Source organism: Pteronotus mesoamericanus, unplaced genomic scaffold, assembly GCF_021234165.1.
Source record: "Pteronotus mesoamericanus isolate MK-2021 breed Mesoamerican mustached bat unplaced genomic scaffold, CSHL_Meso_final contig_169, whole genome shotgun sequence".
In the NCBI taxonomy this organism is placed as follows: domain Eukaryota; kingdom Metazoa; phylum Chordata; class Mammalia; order Chiroptera; family Mormoopidae; genus Pteronotus; species Pteronotus mesoamericanus.
Window position 1 is genome coordinate 12,483,189 of NW_026555068.1, and position 16,502 is coordinate 12,499,690.

Here is a 16,502-nt window from a genome sequence, read left to right on the forward strand (position 1 = left end):
TTTCATTTATTTTATATGAAAAACTAAAAGCATCTATATAAGAAATACTGAAAGAGGCTCATGATGCAAATATGAGCCTAGATTCCCATTTGCTCTTCAGAGGATTTCTCAGCCCTCTGAAGCTATCTTTTTGTATTACAGGATGTCATGGGACACCAGTAAAGTATCAGAATTAAGTTCCTTCCTCGAACAACAATAATTGATGTCTTCCCCTTTTAAATGTATTTTAAATGGTTAAATAACTCTAAAGACATGTTTGTTTTCAAGCTCATGCTGCTATAACTCATCCTGTTTCTTCTAGCTGCTGTGAAGATATTCGCGGAATGATCAGGTATCAGACGATGATAATCTCCCAAACATCCTTGTACATCTTTCCAAGAATAAAAGACGCCTGAGTTTAATACATTTCAGGTATTTCAGAAGAAAACAATGATTCACCTATAAGATCTAGGTGATAATAATGATTGATTGTCATCAAAACAGACTTCACTTACATATACTTTGACTATCTAAACTTCTGCCTGGAAAAATACCTCTGTGCAATTCTCAAAGAGGACACCAACAGAGAATCCAGTGCAGTGATTTCTAGAAAGTCTGAACACACAAATGATCTCTTATTCAAAAACATTTTCATCATCTGACATCACTTACCACCCTTCCATATACAGGCATACCTGGGAGATACTGTGAGTTCAGTTCCAGACCACCACAATAAAATGAGTATCACAATAAAGCGAGTATTACAATAAAGCAAGTCATAATTTTTTTCCTGGTGGAAGGACTTGCTTTCAATTTCATAAAAAAGAAAATGCAACATCTGTGAAGCACAATGAAGCAAAATGCAATAAAATGAGGTATGCCTAAAATTTCCTCAAAGCCTCTTCCAACTGTTGACTCTAGTTTGTAGGTTAGCATCCAATCTCATTCCTCCTAGATCATGGGCTAAAAAGTAGTTCCTTTTTTGCTTTAGTTTGTTAAAACTAAAGTTTTGGTGGACTCCTCAGTTACCACATATGTTTTTTCCTGAAATTTCCCCTCTATGGATGAGGGAATCAGTTGCTAAATGCCTGCCCAAAAAAATTTCTGCAAAGTGAGGTTTTCCTTTCCAATATAAATTTCACAGATCTTGAGCACCAACAAAACGCCTGTTTGGTGTTTATGCAGTACAGTATTCCTGTATTTAAACACTCAACACTTAAAATCCTTTTTTTCAGGACAATCAATCAATACAGTGCGACGTGAATATCACACAGTGCCAAGGACGTCCCGCACACTCTCACGGCACTAACAAAGGAAACGAGTAACAGATATCCACATAGGATGAGCAGAAGTCATTTGGAAGAAGCACCTAAACTCAGCATGGGATGAAAAAGCCCATAATGAAATTAATGGTATCTTAAGTAATTGTGGCTGAAGAGAAATCAAAACTTGAGAGCCCCTGAGGAAGAAAAAACAGCTTGTCAATGCACAGTTATCGGGAAAGTGTTACATGGGATCTGTGTTACGTTTCCAGTATAGTCCCAATATAGGCAATTCTTCACACCGAATGAGGTATGGCTGAAATAGGTCATCTCCTCTGGGTGGCAGCACAGGCATTCTTAGATGTTCTCTGTTTTGTTTTGTTTTAAATCCACGTAAATATACTACTTGAAATTTTGCACACTGCCTCAAATGCTTTTAAAGTTTATATGGAAAGAGATAAAAAAAAATCCACAAGCGTGAAAGCAATACACGTTTTTTACCTATTTAGGTTCATGTCTGCTGGAGCCCAGAGGACGTGACAAGAACTTGGAAGTCCATCTCGGCCCGCTCTACCCATCTCCTGGTAATACGATTCCATTTCCTTAGGAGCACCATAATGAATGATCTGGCGAACGTCGGCTTTATTAATGCCCATTCCAAAAGCAATGGTAGCTATGACACACTGAGAATAAATAACAACACAGTCTGACAAACATTTAGCAGAACTAAAATCTTACATTGTTACTTATAGTAGAATGATTAGTTCACTAACTGAAGTCCTTGGCATGAAACTGAATTTAATATAATTTCAACCAATCACTTAAAGATTAAGAGATTACCTGTCCAATTTACAGATTAAGGATTAATGACCATAAAACAGGACTTGTTTCCTCTCTATAAAAATTAGCAATAAAGTGGTTTCTCTCCTTATAAGTGTAAGACGCAAAAGAAGCTCTTAAAAGGACTATTACATTAAATGAGACTTTTGTGTTACTATGAAGTTTCAAGAGTCCTTACCTGATTGCACAGTATCTTAGTATTTTCTAGCATTGTTCTAGGATGAAAGGAAGCGTCTCATTAAAGATGGTAAAATAAAACATATATATCTCTGTATCTTTAAAAGGATAAAATTGGTAGAATAGCTAATATATATCAGTTTACTGGGATGAATATTTACATAACTGGCGAAGTTTCAAGGAAGACTTAATGAAAAGAACACAACTAAAAAAATGTTTAAAGTATTAACAATAAGAATATAAAAACTTGTGCAAGAAAACCAACTATAATATACTACATGGCTTAGCAATCAAAATATTTACAGAGCAATAATTATGTATATGTATAATGGAATATCTAATCAAAATTCTGATATTAATAATGGGGAGGAAAGGGGTTCAAAATATACCAATAGGCTAAGGGATATGAAAGAAAGCTAAATTTTCATCTTTCATAGTGGGAAATCAATAGATAAGGCCTAAAACTATAAACTGATTTTTTAAAAAGACTAAGTAGTAGCAGTATAAGCAAATTTTTGCAAGATGTAGCAGTAAACATCAAAAGAATAAACTAAAAGAGTTAGGATGGGAAGTAAAAGTGGGGAAGGAATGTAAGGCTGGTGCTTCTCACTGTAGAACTATTTAGTTCTTCCTGTACGTGCACAGCTGATAAAAATTAAAGTGCCTTTTAAAAATGTGTTAATCTGGACCAACAGTAGTCAAAAAAGAAAGAAAAAGAAAATGCTAAACAAATAAATGGAAGTAAAATAAACGTGAGAGAAAAACAAATATAGGAATGGAAATATATTTCAAAAAGGTTTTGAGTAAATAAGACTAGGCAATTTTGCTATATTTAAGAGTGAGTATGCAACATAATGCTAATTTTCTTTTTAAAATGTTATTTCTTATTCAATGTTTACAGCTTTATTGAGATATAACTGACATATAACATTGTGTAAGTTTAAGATGTATAATGTGATGACTTGATATATATACATATTGTGAAATGATTATCACAATAAGGTTACTTAACACATTCATCATTTCACAGTTACCATTTATTTATCTGTGTGTGTGTGTGTGTGTGCGCGTGCAGAGAACTTTTAAGATTTAATTGTCATCATAGGATACTATTCTTAGATGAAACCAACCTATTTTCTCAGGTATAAATAAAAATGTTTTGTCAAATAATTAATTCACAACCTCATTCCAGAAAGAGAAGGAATTCAAGCCATCTTGAAAAGGCAAATAAAATACAAAAGGACATAAAACTAAAAGGATTAAAAGTAAAAATGAATGATCACAGACTAAAAATGCAAATTTACATCTAAACGTGGTTAGATTTGTTTATAAATAATCAGAAAGAAAAAATATTTTTCTAAAATTATATAATAGAAAACACTAACATTCTAAGTGTCACTCTGCTCAAGACCTAAAGAGCCAGGTGTTGAGCTAGGAAGATGAGCTGTACTTTTAGGCTCATAGTAAAGTATAAATCAACTGTAAAGACAGGAGTATGAATATCTAGAGTTCTGTGCATGTATGCATTCAGTAGGCATGCCATAAATGCACAATGGCAAGTAATCAATACCAAGAGCACCAGATGATTCTATATATATGAGGAAATGTATTTTCATCATCTTGAGGTGTCTGAAAACTCTCAATTCATATGTGAAGCTTTAGAATTATGTATAATGGCAAAGGAGTACACTGGCCAGTTGTCAGACACAAGAGAAACCCTGATGTCATCCTAGGGTGACACAATTGATATTAATCTATTAATTTTCCAAATGTGGATAAAAATTTGTGGCATCCTGCCATAAAAAGGAAGAATATAACAGCACAAACATACATGTACCCTTCTAGATATTAGGTATAATTAGTGATCACTGTGAGGTTTTTAAAGTCATTATTTCAAAGCAATGTTTCAATGAAGCCATGTATTGGCAGGAAGCCCAGATGCATTCAACAAGTTTCCCATCACAACATATTATAGGTAAGGTTTATACTCTTCATGTCTCTCAGGAGATGCTTTACCTAAATGAATAATTAGTAATAAAGCATAACAGATGAAATCATTGGTCAGTTATAAAGTTTGTACTCTCTCATGTCTCTCCGGAGCGGTTTCTACTTAAATGAATAATTAGTAATAAAGCATAATAGACACAATCATTGGTCAATTAATGGTTTAAACATGGATAGTTAAGATTCAGTAAGCTGCAGCTAATACATTTTATCTGAAAATTTTCTAGTTTCTGAGATAATAAAATAAAAATACAAGCATTTAAGAATGTGGGTAAAATCTCTATTCTAGGCAGTTGTGATAGCTGTTCGTGTCTTTGAAGAGGACGAGAACAGGTGCTTTCAGGCAGGCGTGAATCACAGCCTGACAATGCACTGTGAATTTTAGAGACAGTGCATACAAACCAGACCTGAGCTAAGTTGTCTGAACAATGTTGCTCTGGGGTAGCTATCAACTATGTATAATAGGCAGGGCTGAATAGAGAGGAAATGGATGACCTAATGCACAAAAATGCAAAGCAGAAGTTCTTCTCAACTTGAGAGGAGGACTTGCCACAGGCTCACAGAAACAGTGTGTGGGTATGATGTTCACAGTATGAAGCTGTGGATTTAAACCTACTAACGTGGCTTGAACTCAAATCTTCCCCAATGCTCCGTATGAACACCCATGGAACCATGGTCCCGATCATTACAAATTGAAATTATTACATTAACTGCAAGCACTACAGGAATCTCAGCTGCAGCACTTCACAGTTACTTCATCGATACCATTTCTTTCTTCAGTTTTTCTGCTCCAAGTCAAACCTATTAGTGCTGCCAGGCTCATGTTTCTATAATACCATTAACTTGTTCAAAAACACAGAACAGTCTGTCACGATGGTTTCAACTCCATACTGTAGAGCTCTGAGGGATTGTAAGAAACCCACAGGAACTGTCTTAGAGATAAAGAGGTTCTTGGACCCCTTTCTCCGTCACATCAACTTCAACAAGAATTATTCTACTTTAACCTGTCCTACCTATTAGATAAAAATTCATTTAAATAAAAAATAGTAAGACTAAAGTAGTCTGGACAAGCTAGGGGCACACCACACCGACGCCAGCCTGCCTTTTTCTAAGTTTTCAGGCCCTCTATAACCTGGCCAACCGACCCACTCAGCCTCCCTTTGAGTCTGTGACAATCCCTCTCTGCCTTCATGCCTTTCCTTTATGCCATTCCTCCTCCACACTCCCTTTCTCTCGGACCACTGCAAACTACTCACAATTTCCTGCACTCTCTTATCACAGTGCTTTGCACATGCTAATTCTTCCTCCTGGAATTCTAGAACCAATTCCTTTTTCCTCTTCACCTACTGGCTTTGCACACTTGACAAAATTCTCACTTGCTCAGCCTCTACTCAAATTGCTTTTCCCTGGGTGGACCATCCCTTTACACTACCTACAGAAACAGCTAGCATTCCCTCCCCTGTGCACCTAAGCGTTAAGTACAGGCTGTTATTTATACCAGTCTTTTATAGTTTCTTCACGTATCTATCTCCCACATTATACTTGATTTCTGTTTATTAGAACTGTTTTATGCTCCATACAAAGAAAGTATTCAATAAAGGTGTGGTAAATAAATACAAAAATATCTGTTTACACTATGGGGACTAGAGAGTAATGATAATCAATCTTCACCTGAATTTCATCTCTCATGAAGCTATGATGAACCTCTTTCCTTGAGCTAATGTTCATGCCTGCATGGTATGCTCCACAGGCTAAATTCAGTGTCCTAAGTTCAGCTGTAACTTGTTCTGTCATTTTCCTGGAAGCACAATAGATGATAGTTGGACCTTCAAACTCCCAGGTAGTGCTAAATAAAAACAACATAAGAACAAATAAATACATATATTAGTCTTATTTTAATTTATCTTATTTACTTCTCCCTTTATAAAATTTCAATTTAATTCCATTTTAATTAAATTTTAAATTTAAATTTTCCCTTTAGTGAAAGACTTGAAAGAGGAAGCATACAAAATACAAAGATATACTTATATAAAAATCTAAAATGTGATGGCAAGTCAAATGTGGAAATGACTTTTTTCCTGATTTGCTTTCAGAAAAACCACAGTCACATTAAATACCATGGTCTTGAATGTTAGGCTAAAGGGTCTGGCCTTTAGTCCAACACCTTTGATTTAGTTTTTGTTTAAACCAAAGTTAAAACCAGAGACAAGTTTATTTATTTAAGCAGAAACCATGATAAAAACTTAGAAATGATTAGAAATGCAGTTTCCATACTTTTAGAAATACAAAGCACTGGTTTAACAATTAGTCTTCATTTACATAAGGCAAGTAAATGATTACACAGGAGAGTAAATAAAGTTTATATTATATTGTTCTTATTCTGTTTTATGATCATAAAATTGAATTTCTGCATGTTTAAAGGTAAAGCAAAAACTTTCTTGTAATATTAAAAGATCACTTTTATAGTTCAAAATATTTACTAGTAATCTTAAGACTATGATTGTTATAGAAAACATCTATTAGAAAGTCTGTTTGAGAAACCTGTGTTTATTTATTAAGAGTGTAAATGATGATTTCTATAGACCTTACTGAATCCCTTAGTATACTCATTCCCATTGATACAATCATTTATGCTGATTTAATGAACATAAAAATGTACTATATTAGATTTTTAAAAAGTTATTTAATTTCTAACACATATACCCTTTGATACAATTTCAAGTTTAATAATCTATTTTACAAATAAACTTACACATTACTTAAAAGATACATATGCACAAATATTCACAGCACAACTATAATAGTGAAAAATAATCTAAATGTTCATCATTACATATATTCAACTATAAAATACTAAACAAACATTAAAAAATTAAAGTTATATAAAGCCTTTAAGAAGGACTATGGCAAAGTCTTAAAAACACAAATCAAGGGAAAAAATTAGTAAGTAACTGAAGTGAGTCTTACTGAATAATCTATTCAAAGCAATTTTTAATAGTGACTAAATGGGTTCCCATATCAAAAATTCACAGGAGCTAACTTCATGGAGTGAGAGAAAATACAAATTATTTTTTTAATGTGCAAAAATTTCACTTAAAAAACATTTTTAAGAAAAAAAATGTTCACCAAAATTTGGATATCGTAATATCATATACACTAATATCCTAATTTAAAAAGAAAAAAAAAGCATATAAAAAGACAGCAAAGATACTTTAAATAAAAGGAAAAGACTGCAGTAAAAAATGGATATACTATGAAGCTATTTCTGTATAAACTTAACACTGAAAACTAGGGGCATATCAGCATAGTATAGATACATAAAAATTTTTAAAAGATGAATGATGAAATATCAACAGTAATTATAACTGAGGAATGGGATTGGGAGAGTGAAGTATTTTTCGATTTATATGCATTTATACTGTTCAAACTAATATTAAGACTATGTATCACTTTTTATATTTTTTAACAAGTAGAAAATAAATTAAAATTTGAACTTATAAAGCAGAAAAATCAAGAGTAAAATGTTCTATTACAAAAGGATGCATTACTTTGCCAGGTAGTTTACTAAAGACTGTTATTCCATCACAACAACTTTCTAAGGGGGGAAAATCTATCTTCATCTAACCATTAAATTAGATAGGTGGGAGAGGCTTATCTAATTAAAGTCTATCAGGAAGATAGAAAACAAATAAGGTCAGAGTTTAAGAAACATGTTACCTCCATGGGGGAAAAATGTGAATACTGATTTAAAAAGTAGCACAATTAAAGGAAGGAAAGAAAATGGAAATAAAAAGCAATGCTCTGAAGTCTTACTTCCCTTCATCTCAATGCTCATTAGGAGGAAAATTTCTATTTGCCTAAGATCTACAGGAAGCATTCTGACTTTCAATGGTTCCTTGCTGCCATAACCCTTCTTGGAGGACTGAAAATTAGTGCAAAATTTTTCCTGATTTGCTTTCAGAAAAACCAGTCATATTAAATACCATGGTCTTGAATGTTAGGCTAAAGGGTCTGGCCTTTAGTCCAAAAGAAAGAGGGAACCACCAGAAAGAACACCAAGATTTTGGGATGCGCTTTCAGATGACAAATCTGAAAACCATATATTGAATGCAACAAGGAACACTGAGGAGGAGGAAGGTCTGTTAAGAGAGATGATAATAATCTGGGATAAAAACTAATAAAGACTTCAATTAGCAGAATTAACATGAAAGATCATGGGAAGAAAACACTCAAGATATTGACGGGGACAATGGTATCAGAAAGATAGGTCACAATGTCACCAAAAAAAAGCGAACATTTTCAAAAAGGAGAGAGTTGTTGGGGGAGGAGGGGTGCGGTCACAGAGTTTGGGAATAATACAGTCTGAAAAGGATCAAAGATTAGGGAAGTAGATAATGATCTGATTGAGAAGACTCTAGCCTAGATTAAATAGCCTTCTTCAAGAGAAGGACTTCTGTTCAGGGAGGAAGGGAAGTGAAGTACAATGAGTAATCACTTCAGAGAGACCACTCAGAACATGTTCATTACATTCTTGTTTCATTCTGAATATAGAACAGTCAAGCCAGTAGCAAATCCTACAACTAAATTAATCCTAAAAGCCCCCAAGAGTTATTAAGGGGTTTCCTTTACCTAGAGTGGGTCTTCTTTTATTTTTATTCCTTTCTGAAAAGAACACTGATGATGTTCTTAAAGTCTATTTGACTAGATTTATGTTTGTTTCTATTGGTAGAACAAAAATTATTTCCATGTATTCTGACCTAAAAACACATTTTATAACATGAAAATTATAAGCTTTTCACTGAGCAGACATATCAGGGAATAAGGCTGAAAGCTTCTTAGCATTCCTAGTAAAATGTCTTCAAACAAAATAAAAAGGAAAAAGTACTAGTGACAATTTCTTCATCAATAAAATGAAAATAATATGTAGCTTACTGAGGAGTTCTAAGGATCAAACTAGATCACTCACATAAAGTACCCATGACAGTACTAGGCACCTGATACAGGCTCAAGAGTGTTTGTTATTAAGATGACTTTGAAAAATTCCCTAATACTCAAGTTTTTCATATAATTAGTGAACTAGATAGAATTTAGATATGAGATTCATTTGATTCTGTGGTTTACTTGTCAATTATTAAGAGTGTATGTTCTGTTCAAGCAATAGTATGGAGTATAAAAATATTAAAGGAATGAATTTCTTACTTCAAATATTGACTTTTTCCTCAGTCACTGTCTTGATTCTATAACACCACACTTGACTTTAACCAAAGCTAAGAAGAATTTGATGTTAAATGCACATTAGAAAGACATAGTTTAAAATAAATAAATAAAATAATTTTTTTAAAAAAGGAAATAGTTACTAAAATTTATCAACCATGAAATCCTCACCTTGTTTTTTGGACAAGAAATTGCTTCAGATCCTGAAGAATGTATCCTGTTTTTCGTCCAACTTCTAAATACAAGTTTGGTCTATCAAAACTAGTACAGGTAATCTGAGGATTCTTCAGGTTTAAGCAGTGTACAATGTCTTCCCTGATGGAGGGACTTGCGGTAGCAGTAAGAGCAACTATTGGAACCTGAATGAAATACATAAATTTTTCAAAAAGGAGAGAGCACATTAATTCATAAAAATTCTACTGCCTTTTTATAAATAAACTGGAAGACAATGACAGGAAAGTGTTACAAATGCAATTTTCAAATTATCTTTTTTTTTTAAGGAGAAAAAAAACCTTACTGCTTATGTATTTCTCAGCCTCTGAATACATTTACTTTTTTAAAATCAGGAATCATTTAAATAATATACTAAATCCATTAACTTCCAGCCAAGATGGAGGTATAGGTAGACATACTTTGCCTCCTCACAGCCAGAAGAAGGATCCAACTAACCTCAAAACAAAAAACAACCAGGACTGCCAGAAAATTGAACTGTATGAAAGTCTGACAAGCAAGGAGTTAAAGAAGAAATATTCATCCAGACTCATAGGAGGGGCAGAGATAGGAGCCGGGGCAGAGAGGACGTGGTAGGGTGGTGATAGGGCAGAAGAGGTGGCTGACAGAATAGGCGGTCCCACGTTCACATGTGGCACATAAAAACCAGGAAGGACACCTGGGGAGAGAGCAATCCCAGCCCCAGGCAAGACCGGGCAGCCCAGGGTTGCAGCACCAAGAAATAAAGACTCAACTTCTGGCTGTAAAAACCAGTGGGGGTGGGGGCAGCAGAAGAAACTGCAGGTCTCTGAGGAGAGTTCATTTAAAGGACTCGCGCAGTCCTAGAACATACGAAGACCCATCCCCTCTGGGATTCAGCCCCAGAGCAGCAGCTAGAAGGGTGCCAGTCGCATAGAGGGAGCGGGGAAAGTGACTGGAAACAGGGCGAGAGCAGAGCAAGCAGTATTGTTCCCTCTGTGAAACTTCCGCCACATACAGCACCACATCAAAAGCAGAAAATCGGGTTTCCCCACCCTGGCAAATAACTTTGGCTGTGCCCTTTACAACATAACAGGTGCACCAAGACAGGGAGTCAAAGCAGCTCTACCTAATACACAGAAGCAAACACAGGGAGGCTGCCAAATTCAGGAGACAACAAAATATGGCCCAAATGAAAGAACAGATCAACACTCCAGAAAAATAAGTAAATGAAACAGAGATAGCCAACCTATCAGATGAAGAGTTCAAAATACTGGTGATAAGGATGCTCATAGTACTCACTGAGTACGGCAAATACATAAGGGAAAAAATAATGGCTACACTAAGTGAAATAAAGAAAAATCCACAAAGAACCAACAGTGAAGGGAAGGAAGCCATGGTTCAAATCAATGATTTGGAACATAAAGAATAAATAGTCAACCAGTACAGAATAAAGAAACAAGAATTCAAAAAAAATGAGGAAAGAATAAGAAGATTCTGGGACACCTCCAAACATACCAACACCAGAATCATAGATATGCCAGAAGGAGAAGAGGGAAAGAAATTGAAAACTTATTTGAAAAAATAATGAAAGAAAATTTCCCTAATTTGAGGAAGGGAATAGACATACAGGAAGCACAGAGAGTCCCAAAGAAGTTAGACCCAAAGAGGGCCACACCAAGACACATCATAATAAAAATGCCAAAGGTTAAAGATAGAGAGACTCTTAAAAGCAAGAGAAAAGAAAAGAGCTGCCTACAAGGGAGTTCCCATAAGACTATCAGCTGATTTCTCAAAAGAAACTTTGCAGGTAAGAAGAGACTGGCAAGAAGTATTCAAAGTTATGGAAAGCAAGGACCTACATCCAAGATTACTCTATCCAGCAAAGCTGTCATTTAGAATGGAAGGGCTGATAAAGTGCTTTCCAGACAAAGTAAAGCTGAAGGAATCCATCATCACCAAGCCCTTATTATACGAAATGTTAAAGGGACTTATGTTAGAAAAAGATCAAAACTATGAACAGTAAAATGGCAATAAACTTGCAACTATCAACCACTGAATCTAAAAAAACAAAAGCAAACTAAGCAAACAACTAAAACAGGAACAGATTCATGGAAATGGAGATCATATGGAGGGTTATCAGCTGGGAGGGGGAAGGGAGAGAATGGAGGAGAAGGTACAGGGACTAAGAAGCATAAATGGTAGGTAAGAAACAGGGGGGTGTTAAGACTAGTATAGGAAATGGAGAAGCCAAAGAACTTATATGCACAAGCCATGGACATGAACCAAGGGGTGTGGTGGGTATTGCTGGAGCGAGGGGCGGTGCCGGGCAGAGGGGGGCAAAGGGAAAAAATAAATTGGGACAACTATAATAGCATAATCAATAAAATATACGTAAAAATAAACAAATCCATTAAATTTCAAAATGTGATCTACCTTGTCTTATTAAATAAAGACTTACTAGCTATCTACTTCTCCACTTATTATTTTTAACATTTATTATATTATTTATAATCACATTGATATAAATGGGGATGGTGTTATGCCTTATTTTTTAAAGGTTTTATTTATTTTACTTTTAGAGACAGGGAAAGGGAGGGAGAAGAGAGGGAAAGAAACATCAGTGTGAGAGAGAAACATCTATCAGTTGCCTCTTGAAAGCACTGGAACCTGGGTCAAACCCACAACCCAGACATGTGGCCTGACCCAGAACCAAACCAGCGACCTTTGCAGGACAACACCCAACCAACTGAGACACACCAGTTAGGGCTTGTTATGCCTTATTTTTGATTAATCTATAATTCACAAATTATAAACCCTTTTATTCACTAAAAATCTAACTATACAAGGCAATGAGGGGGGTTTTTTTGTTTTGTTTTGTCTTAGATTAAATAATTGGTTTATGGCTTCTCAGATCTAAAAAGAAAGCTTTCAGTGACCTGAATAACCTCTCTCCAGTTGTGCTAAGTTAATCATAGTATACTACCAAAAAGAAAATGCATAAAATGAAACATCTATTATTAATCGATTCCTTGAGCCAATTTCAGGCTGGCAAAGACTTTTTGATTGGATTAGCAGCCAAAACAAGTGGCACAGCATGTACCAGGAAAAATATGAATATGTAATCTTTCAGAAAGTAGGATAACAACATATATCCTAAGAAGCCAGATTTAATATTTTTGTCCCTATTATCCTAGGGAGTTAAAATCAAGTATGCTGTTGTTTGGCAATCAGAAAAAATAGAATAAGTCACAAAATTGTTCCAAAATCATTAGCTGTTCTATTTCTAACACTACAACTTCCTTAAAATATCCTTTTTTACTCACTACAAATACAGTAAACAGTATCGTCATAAAATAGCTCTTAGATACACTACATCTACCTCAAAAATCAGTTAAGCAAATCTCACGTAGTGAAAATTTATGTGCAATTTGTTAAAAAGCACTTACAGACTCTGAAAAACAATTTATTAAAAACTATAAACTACTTTTACAATCAATACTGCTTTACTGAAAAATGATCTCAAAGCTCATGTAAAAAATATCAATTAAGTTTGGTAGTAGTTTTGCTTTGTTTTTTAAGATTTTTTAAACTTATTTTTAGAGGGGAAGGGATGGAGAAAGAGAGGGAGAGAAACATCAGTGTGTGGTTGCCTCTCACGCGCTCTCTACTGGGGACATCGCCCACAACCCAGGCATGTGCCCTAACTGGGAATCAAACCAGCAACCCCTTGCTTCACAGGCCAGCACTCAATCTACTGAGCCACACCAGCCAGGGCTGGTAGTAGTTTTTTTAAATAGCAAAAAAGTGGCTCTATCCAGGTAGCTCAGGTGGTTAAAGCCTCGTTCCCATACATTAAGGTCGCAGGTTCAATCCCCAGTCAGGGCCTATCCAAGAATCAACCAATGAACACATAAACAAGTGGGACAGCAAATCAATGTTTCTCTCTCTCCATCCTCTCTCTCTCTAAAATAAGTAAAAAATAAAAAAAAATTTTAAATTTTTTAAAAGTGTATCCAAACCAATGTGACCAGGTTATTGGCATTTTTGCATTCTCTGTCCTGAAATTTTGTGAAATTATTCAAAACAATAAGCCCTAAATTAACTTCATTGATTTCTGGCTTACAATCAGACAGTTCTCTGAATTCAGAGAGTGCCTGCCTAACAACTTAGAGATGAACAGGCCAATTTATAAAAAAGTTAGTTTCTCTAATCAAACGTGTGTGCGTGTATACACATATACATATATATCTCTCTCAAATATAAGGCTAAAAATAAGGGAAGTTTAAATATTAAGCATTCTTAGGACATGTGAATTCCCATTCACAATAAAGCATTTTCATAAATTTAAGTGCTTTACTGAAACAATTTATAAATACAGTAATAGAATACTTGCTGTTTAACTGCACATGCAGATAGAGAAGTTTTCAGGGTAAAAACTACAAGAAAAAAGGGCTTCGTTTGTTTCTAAGTAATACATGAGTGGATAGGCAATGCTTTTCTGAAAATGAGAAAATATGCATGAAACATGACACCTCTTGAAGAAGTTAATAGGAAAATCAGGCAAAATAGCAGCACATTAGTGAAAAAACTCTGGCTTAGAATCAGTTTTATGAGTTCAAATCCTGCCTTTGCCACTAACTAGAAGTGAGACTTTGAGCCACTTGCTCCACTCTCTAAAGTTTGGTTTCCTCATCTATAAAATGGCTACAAATGAGAGCAACAATCTCACAAAGTCATTGTGAAGACCAAATGAGATCAAACATATCATGAGCTGAACATAATACAGATTACTCAGTAAACACTCAAAAAGTTTCAGCTACTACTGTTATCGCAATAATTATAAAGAATTCTATTCAAACTCCAGAGCCATGGGCACTACCCCCAGATTTACCAGTGACTTTGGCAAGAGCTAAGTTCTCGTAGCCTCAGACCCATGCCAATGTGGGTCAGTTAGTAGGAGCGTTGTCCTGTAACTGAAAGACTGCACAATTGATTCCCAGTCAGGGCACACACCTAGGTCACGGGATCAATCCCCGTTCCAGGCACGTACAGGAGGCAACCAATCGATGCTTCTATCTCACATTAATGTTTCTCTCTCTCTCTCTCTCCCTTCTTCTCTCTCTAAAAAGCAATTAAAAAATGACCTTGTCCTTTTTATCTTCATAAAAATATATGCATGAGACAGAGAGGGCTACATGATGTTACTCCCTTCTAACAAAAATTCCCACTTTGCCACTAGAAACCTCCTATTCAAGTGACATGCTAACAGTGAAAAAAAAAAATCACTATAAATTCAGTCTTTATAAATTTAGTCTTTTGTCTCCATCATTATATAAAGTCACAGTTAAAAATGTTGCTTCCTCAAATAGAAAATGGAATAAAGTAATGGAATATATTAAACTTCAAGAAACAACAGGTATTTACTTTCATTTCACAAAAGAATAGAATCTTTTCCCTTAGAAGCATGTTGTACTTTATGACACTTGAAATTTATAAACTAGGGTGAAGCTTAAAAATAATAGGTTGGTTATGAGAAAGGTGACCAACTGTACATCCTGGTTTGCTGGGACACTCCCAGTTTATGCTGTCACCATGACACTACTAATAGCTTGCACCTTTTCATTGTCAAAAGTGAACTGGTTTGGACGATAAATTCTACTGTCACCTACTGTCACCTATATCAAGTTCTTAACTCATAAAAATCTTATACTTTGAGCTGGCAAAAATTTGTTTCCTTGGTAATAAGTGTCAAGTTTTGTTAAAACAAGTAATAAAACATAAATTAATCTGGGATAATAAATTTAGGAATGACAATCATATATTTCAATGGTATAAAATCTACAGATTCAGAGAATTATAACTCTTCCATCTGCTTCTAAGTTTGGGTCGTGCTGCTAATTCTAACTCTGTACTCCGTAATACCAGGCTTCACTCGTCCACTCGAAGCAGTTATTGAGTGTGTACTGTACACCGATCTTTGTGAAAGGACTGGGAAGAAAGTAACAAAAAGAACCAGTACATCTGATGGGTCTCATAATTCCTCTTACTTGAATTTTACAGAATTTTGAGAATGATGTAAAGCTTTCTACCTGGCTTCCCTTTCTTGAGATTCACTTTATCTGGTTCTCTCCAGATTGGAATCTTAGAGCCAACGGTGAAGTGGTTCCTTTGTTATTTTGCACTTACGGAAATAATGTGGTGGGAAGCACTGCAGGTTCACACCAGCTGTCCCAGTGTAACTGCAACGGGAGGCGGGGAAAAGGCGCCAAGAGCAGGGAGGAAAATGCGAGTCCCACAGCCCGGCAGGCTGCAGTCCCCCCGCCCCCCCCCCCGCCCACCCTTAGCCAATAACAAGCAACAGGAATGGAGGACTGGCTGGCAGGGACAGTGGGGTGGAGACTGACTGGGGGGTGGGGCGAGGCAGAGGAGAGCAACGGGGAAAAGGTGGGACAACTGTAACTGAACAAAAATGCAAAAAACAATTATAAAAAAATTAAAAGGACTCATGAAAACACCAGAGGAAAACAATGTTCTCAGCCACGGCTTGGCGAACACTCTGTGCTAAACTGAATCATCCCAAGAAATGAAAAGGAACCAATGGAGTTCAAAGCCAGACATAATAAAAGACTTAATTCAACACTAACACGTGTTTAAGAACAGCATAGAACAGTCAAAACTCAGACTCTAACACAGTCCTTCTAGAATCGAAGGCCTAGGAAAGGATTACAGAGAGCAATCTTCCTAGTTTCCAAAGCTTACTTTAAACCATTCTAAATTAATGGAGAGAAGTCAAGGTGCCTGAGCCAGGTGACTTTCACCAAACAAATATCTTCC

General features: G+C 35.5%; 1 protein-coding gene across 3 annotated transcripts in view; it reads right to left on the reverse strand.

The window, feature by feature from the left end:
* Positions 1–16,502, reverse strand: part of WRN (WRN RecQ like helicase) — a 117,708-nt gene that overhangs the window by 41,208 nt on the left and 59,998 nt on the right. For all 3 annotated transcript variants that reach the window (XM_054566065.1, XM_054566063.1, XM_054566064.1), the window contains 3 exons: positions 9,648–9,835; positions 5,934–6,108; positions 1,743–1,924 (listed from right to left, as the gene is read on the reverse strand). In XM_054566065.1, the coding sequence (XP_054422040.1) occupies positions 1,743–1,924; positions 5,934–6,108; positions 9,648–9,835 (545 nt within the window). The remainder of the gene's footprint in view (positions 1–1,742; positions 1,925–5,933; positions 6,109–9,647; positions 9,836–16,502) is intronic.